This window comes from Papilio xuthus, unplaced genomic scaffold (assembly GCF_000836235.2).
Source record: "Papilio xuthus unplaced genomic scaffold, Pxut_1.1 DF828142.1, whole genome shotgun sequence".
Lineage (NCBI taxonomy): Eukaryota > Metazoa > Arthropoda > Insecta > Lepidoptera > Papilionidae > Papilio > Papilio xuthus.
The window spans coordinates 6745569-6752916 of record NW_013530507.1 but is presented as its reverse complement, the minus strand read 5'-3'; the positions used below and the strand labels follow the sequence as shown (position 1 = coordinate 6752916).

The following is a 7348-nucleotide window of genomic DNA, read 5'->3' as shown; positions in this document are numbered from 1 at the left end:
ATGTTATTCACGTAAATTTTAAACATGTGTATAAAAATTCTTATAAGTATTAGTGACCTTGAGAACTAACTGATAAGAGGTATATTAAAATCACTAGAAGTACAAGTCAAGGTACAACATATATCCATTATTGAAATTATTTCTTTAAACCCGTTTCGGAAAAACACGGTACTAAAAAAAATTACATTTGACGTCGCTTTGTAGGAATAGGAACAGATGGATGGATCGGGTTATAGGAGTGAAGACACTAACAGAAGACATATTGATCTGGAAAAAGATAACCTGGTACGCTGACTCTTCGGGAGTGGATTCAAGGCTCCGATCAATGTCACGCCAGTGTTCTTAGGCATTTGTATGTTTACACAGAAAAAAAATCTTATAATGAATATCATTTATAAAATTATTATGGGTCAATTTATAGCTGAATAATTTAGGCACAATAAGGTTAAAAAATCCTGAGTTTATAATAAAGTATAAAAACGGGTTGTTATGTCTGTTTTTTTCAAAAGAAACGAGGGAATACAATGTCAAAGCAACCACAGCAGAGGAATAGGATACATTTACTAAGAACGCTTTTATTGTAAGAAAAGCCAGGAGGTTAATTCAGTGTTCTTTGTTAAAAGCTAGGAAAAGAAAGAGAAAAGTAGAAGAGTACTCCTTTATAAACTAAAATATATATCAAAACGGTCAAATGTTTTTACCAAACATACGTTATATCCAATGCAAAAATTGTGATTATTGTGATGTTGAAATTATGAGATTGATGTACTGAACAACAGAAAGATATTTCCCATTCCTCTAATCCTCTTTCCTGACTAACTCACTTCCGCTTACCAAACTTTCTTTATTAGAAAGAAAAATGACACTAAAATTTTGTCTCTGATAAACACTTAAAAATCTTGTTCAGATTTTATCTCATCATTTGTATTTCATCCTTAACGTTATCTTACTAATAATATAAACGCGAATGATTGGATGGATTGATGTTTGAATGTATCTCCAGAACGGCTGCATGGATCTCGCTGACATTTGGCATAGATGTATAACATAGTCTGAAACAACACATAGGCTACTTGTTAAGTTTGTTTTTAATTCCGCACGGAGTGGACGGTGTCGCGAGCGACAGGTAGTCATGATATAAAAAATGTTGAGTGTCAAAACTCGCTTTAAATATCTTCGATGCTAATGTGGTCGTCTTTGTTCAACTTGTGACACGAACTACGAATATGGTGTCAATACATATTAATATAACGAGTGTAAAAGTGATTTCTTCTGTTATATTTTTGTTTATAACAAAATGTTCCGGGTTAACCGGTAAGTCATAATTTAAATACATTTTTTTTAAATATAAAAGTTGTATAATTAATACGAAATGACGATTAAGATTATGTGTCAAATGTGGTTTGGAACTTTTGCAAATAGTGATTGAAACGACTCGAGATCAAGATAATTTTTTAGGCCTTATGTTTTTTGAATGCAACTTAACATAATTAAAATATTAACTAATCGTAATTTTCTTAAAACATAAACAAGCGGCTAATATTTCAACTTATTAGAGTTTTCAATTTTACCAAAAACAAATCAATTTTATAGCTTAAGTAATTAGAACTCAAATCAGGGAAATTGAAATCGTGAAATTAACAACATTGCAAATTAAAAAAAAACCGAGCAATTTCCAATGTAATAGTAACTAGTAATCTAAACCTTATGATTATACAGATATGGAATACAATCGAATGCCGCCAATATACCATCTGGATAACTACGAGAGTTGCTTGCAACGCATCGGTGACGTCTACTGCACTACACACTTCTCCCTCGTCTCCGAAAGTCCCAGCGATCTACTGGACATGATACAAGTAAGTTGAAACTATGAAATAGACAGACATGTAATCATCCCACCCAATAAATGATACCATCCAAAAGTATTTTAAAACGCTTTTACTAGTAAAATGTGGCAAACGAACAAGCAGACACTTGTTAAAAGAAACAGGGACGAGAAGAAGACTAACTACACATTCAGAAATACTGAGATTGAATGTGCGTGGCTACAAAAGTAGAGGAAGACGATATATGGAAGAGCACATACTGTATTGAGCCTCCGTAGGGATAAGGGCAGATTGATGATGATGATGGTGACACATTTTGTATATTTCTGTTTAAAGGAATATTCCAAAGACACATCGACGCATTTTAATCACAGCAAGCTGAGGTACGGCATGTGCCTAGCGGAGAGTTGCAGCAACTATCACTCAAGCCAGGCAATCGTATCTATCCAACATCTCGAAGCATGTCTCAATAGAACATTCCGTGACAAATACAACTTACAAACTAGAGTCACTGAGTTCTCTTGCATAGAGTACAATGAGACTGTTGAAAAGAACTTTGGTGATTTTTGTATGGGTTTGATCATCTTCACACTGACGGGACTTGCAATATTTAGCACTTTCCTTGACGTATATCTAACAAACATAAATCTAGAAGGTGCGTATGATATATTTAGATAAGGTACCTATTGAGAATCTTATTTATTTTAAAATGATGATGTTATAATTTCAGATTTTCCGTTATTATTAAATTTCTCTATAAGACACAACTGGAGGCGTTTGTTCGCACCTTACGAAGTGGAGACAGATAGTAAACGACAAATATTCAAGTCATTGCACGGCATAAGGTCAGTCGAAATATAAAGATTATTAGGAAAATACGTAGCCTGAATCGTGCAGTAATTATAGGGTGCTTATTATAAAAAAAAAAATTATTAAAATCCTGCGTTATAAAGAAGTGTGTATGCATTAATATATTAGTATAGATTTATTATTATTTATTATCATTCCTCGCATACTTTTTTTACTAATTTTTCTGCGATGTACGATAAACAAGACGTTGAACTTGTTTTTAAAACAAGTTTTTTTGATATTGACATTGAAAAACGAAATGAATAATACTTTAATATTTAAACATATATTTATCATTGTTGCTTATAAATTACCAGACGATTTTTTTTTCTGTTTTGGATTTTATGATTTAACATTTGCAAAGTTCATTGTCTTTATATCATGATTTATTTTAATTTATTCTTTACAAAACTTGCTGCTTAAAATTTCTTGAATTATTTATTATAACAGTTTCGTAATGACACTCACATTCTTTAAAAAAATCATCCTGTAAATAAACCAAATGAATAACCTGTTTATTTCAGGGTGGTATTGATCAGTTTGGTGATACTAGGACACAGTAGAGTGCCTCATGTAACAACTATGAAGAATTTAAAACTTGTCGAAGAGGTACGATAACCTAAAGACACACAATCACACAAATAAAACTGTTTTAATTTATATGACCTTACCTTTTAGCCTACGAAAGGTCGAATTTTAGACTACCATTTTCTGTTTATAGCGTTAAAGGGTAAATTCAAATTAATTTAATCAAATTAAAATTGACTTCCAGAGTTACAAAGATATATTTTTGTATATATTCCTCAACGGCAACATAATAGTTCAAACGTACTTCGTTATCTCGGGAATGTTACTCGTATACAAATTGCCAACTTATACCGAAAGATATAAGATTGATTTTCATTTAATACCGAAGCTGATTTCAACGAGGTGGCTTAGGTAAGTTTATTATACTTTTAACATTGGTAGTGTCCTTAGCGGCCGCAAAGTCCTAGAGTGGCGGCCACGGATAGGTCGACGCAGCGTGGGCAGGTCTCCCGCAAGATGGATGACCTGGTCAAGGTTGCGGGAGCGTCCTGGATGCAGGTGGCACAAGACCGGTCATCGTGGCGATCTTTGGGGGAGGCCTTTGCCCAGCAGTGGGCGTCTCATGGCTGACAGGAGGAGGAAGAGTGTCCTTAGCATAAGGTGCTGCATGAATAGCTCAAGCACCCGTTGCCAATACCACGACCACGCAGAAGACACGCGTCAAGTTCAAAGTATTTCATTTAATAAATGTGTATGCTGGAAGCCAAATACTAGTCCAGTCTTCTCCATCCATACATTTCAGGGAAAGGAAACGATGGGGAAGTAGTTTTGGAGGGGTGGGAGACATACAATAGGAATATCTATTTTTCGGTTTTCCTTTCCTCTGTCAAATAAAGTAGGCAACGCATCTCCAAAACATGTTGCAGCTGATTATTCACATACTAATCTTTACAATCTTAATTAGATTTTATATGTAAACAGACGTGTTTTTATAATTAATACTTACATATGCAAATTATTTTTTTACAGACTTGTTCCACCGCACGCTTTTGTCATATTTTTTACTGCGACTTGCCTGAGACATACTAAGTCAGGACCCCTATGGGAGGTAGTTATTATTTATCCTTATAATTTATTTTCCGTTTTGGTAAAAGTATTAAAAGATGGATGGATGGATGGATGTTTGTTTGAAGGTATCTCCGGAACGGCTTAATGGATTTTGATAAAATTTGGCACACATGGAGACTATAGTCTGGAGGAACACATAGGCTACTTATTAAGAATTTTTTTAATCCCTGCGGACGGAGTTGAGGGCGACAGCTATTAACATCATAAGGGTTGGACAGAACAGTTTTTAAATTTGGAATAGAACCATAGGACACGGTCTATAATAGCACGGTTGCTAGTATGTTTAAAAAGATTAGTGTGTTATTTTTTTATTTCCAGACCGCTATTGGTGATGATATAAGAGACTGCCAGCAACGCGGTTGGTTAAGTCTTTTATATTTAAATAATTTCCTTTATGATGCTCAATGTATACCACATACATGGTAATGTAATCTTACTTCTTACTATTTTACTAATACTATAAATGTGAATGTTTATATGAATGAATGGATGGATGTATGTTTGAAGATATCTCTAGAACTGCTTAACGGATCACTATGAAATTTGGCATACATATAGAACATAATCTTGGAGAACATATAGGCTACTAATTATGTTTTTTTTTTAATTCCGCGCAGATGGAGTCGCAGGCGACAGCTAGTTGATTAAAAAAATGACCTATAATGCGTTTAACTTTTAATGACTTATACTTTAATATGACAGGAAGAATTTAGAACGAATTTTTCGCGCACATTAAAAAGTGATGTTATAAATAAGTCGATTATAACGCTCCCTAGTCCAGGATCTTTATATAATTGTTTAAACTATATATTATTGTACAATATCATATTTAAATTTCTAATTATTTCAGGCATTTAGCAGCAGATATGCAACTTTACTGTTTCGGTGTTGTTTTCTATTTGGTGGCAAAAAATAAAAATAACAGAAACATTTTGCTAGTTTTAACATTATTAGTAGGACTACTAATTCCAGGAATGATAATATATATAAGAAATTTAAATCCATTGATAATCCTCTCTCCTACGTAAGTAACTTTTATAAGTACGAAGGATAAAACTTTATAAGTTATGTTACCGACAGATCGTGATTGTCGTCTGTTCGTAATTTATCTAGATACGCATTACGTATTTTTTAGTTTAATGCGAATGTCAAGTCAATCAATATTTTTTGACTGACGTGTTCAAAAGAACAAAAGTCCCTAAAAAAAAAATAAAGAGAAAAAAATTTTTTAAATGTAAATTATTTTTAAGTTAATTACGTAATAACTTAAGACTGAATGTTCCATAAGGGATTATATAACTAAAACGACTTTGTATCATATTAAATAGATTTAACAATTTTAACGGTAGAAAAACTGTATTGCTTGCACCTTGACTTGTTTTGTTTTGATAAAGTTTTGTATATTTCAACAGAACTATAAGCAATTTCTTCGGAACAGATCCGACTTTTAACGAAATGTATAGACACGCTTATACAAATGTGCCAAGTTATGCTATAGGGTTGGCTCTCGGATACTTAATATATGATTTGCAAAGAAGCGATTTTCAAATAGAAAAATATAAGGTAAGCTGCTACAGCCCTTTGTGGACCTTTGGTTGATCCAGCAACTTTTTCCATCTCTGTCTCTGGCCACAGACTTCAAATTTGTATTTATGTTTAGGTTATGATTATGTACTCAATAGATATTTTATTTTAGAAATACCGCTACGTGTACTGGGCGTTGTTACCTGCGTGTTTTGTGCCTATATTGCTAGGCAGCACGTTCTACGGCCCGCGGCGACACCCTGTATATCTGCATTTACTTTATGCCATCGTATCTAAGCCATACTTTGGTTTGCTGGTTGCTATTATTATCTTTGGATTTGTGTTTAAATATGAAAGTAAGTAATAATATAATTTATATTATTAAAAGTTGTTGTGTGATGCGATGTTTCTTTAATACGAGTATTATATATGTATTCACAGATATATACCGCGGCTTCTTTGAGTGGTCTAGTTGGAGAGTGCTGAGTCGCCTCTCGTACTGCGCGTTCCTTGTTCACTTCCTGATCGTCAGACTGTACACCGCCAGCCATACCCAGCTTACTCATATTACTTTCTACACTAATGTAAGTCATATGCTCATCACATTGTCAGCCATTGATTGGAATGCATTGATTAAGGTGTGTTTTGTTTTATCTGCAGTTGTTAATGGTGACGGGGTTTATCATCAGCAGCTTGGCAGTCGCGCTGCCGCTTTGGTTGCTAGTCGAGGCGCCATCTACCGGTCTCCTGCAGTACTACATGACAAAGAGAAACATTAACAATAATCTAAAAGAGACATTGAAGTCTGAAAAGTCTAAAAATATTTAGATTCATTAATTATTTATAAGCACTTGACTTGCAATCTGCAGGTCCTGGGTTCGAATCCCGCCATGTACCAATGTATTTTTCCATTTCTGATTTACATATGTACATTTATCCGACGTACTTACGGTGAAAGAAAATATTGTGATGCAACCTGCACATATCTGAGAAGAAATTCAAATATATGTGTGAAGTCAACCAACCCGCATTTGGCCAGCTTGGTTGACTATGGCCTAATCACCCTAACTTAGGGTAGGCTCCGAGCCCCTCGGTGGGGACGTATAGTGAGCTGATGATGATGAATTATTTCTTAATACTGTTAGTTCAATTTTTTTATCTATATTGTATTACTATTAGTTGTTGTTATTTCTAAATAAATTTTATAATAGTGTGAATATTTATGAATATAAAAAAGTTTATATTGCAACTATTATAATATAATAACAATTGGAAATCTCTTGATTATTAATAAACTGTTAATGTGAAATAATGTTCAAAATAATTTCAGATCACAAAATTTTCATTGAATCGCAACAATAGTTCAATTAATTATCACAATTGTTCAATACATAGAGATAATTTTAGTTACGATTGTGACCAATTTTGCTCTGTTGAATTCATGATGTCAATTGGTGTTCATTATAGAGCTATAGAAATGAATCGCCTTT

At 33.5% G+C, this 7348-nt stretch overlaps 1 protein-coding gene across 1 annotated transcript; it reads left to right on the top strand.

Annotated features, from left to right (window-relative positions):
- The first annotated feature begins 1159 nt into the window (after positions 1 to 1159).
- Positions 1160 to 6745, top strand: LOC106114012 (nose resistant to fluoxetine protein 6-like). The gene is made up of 13 exons (XM_013307071.1): positions 1160 to 1314; positions 1720 to 1859; positions 2166 to 2484; positions 2560 to 2674; positions 3203 to 3287; positions 3451 to 3617; positions 4236 to 4386; positions 4626 to 4756; positions 5185 to 5358; positions 5747 to 5897; positions 6031 to 6214; positions 6300 to 6442; positions 6519 to 6745. Exons 1-13 carry the CDS (start codon positions 1227 to 1229, stop codon positions 6684 to 6686), a joined length of 2016 nt encoding a protein of 671 aa, XP_013162525.1. The 5' UTR covers positions 1160 to 1226; the 3' UTR covers positions 6687 to 6745.
- The last annotated feature ends 603 nt before the right edge of the window (positions 6746 to 7348 follow it).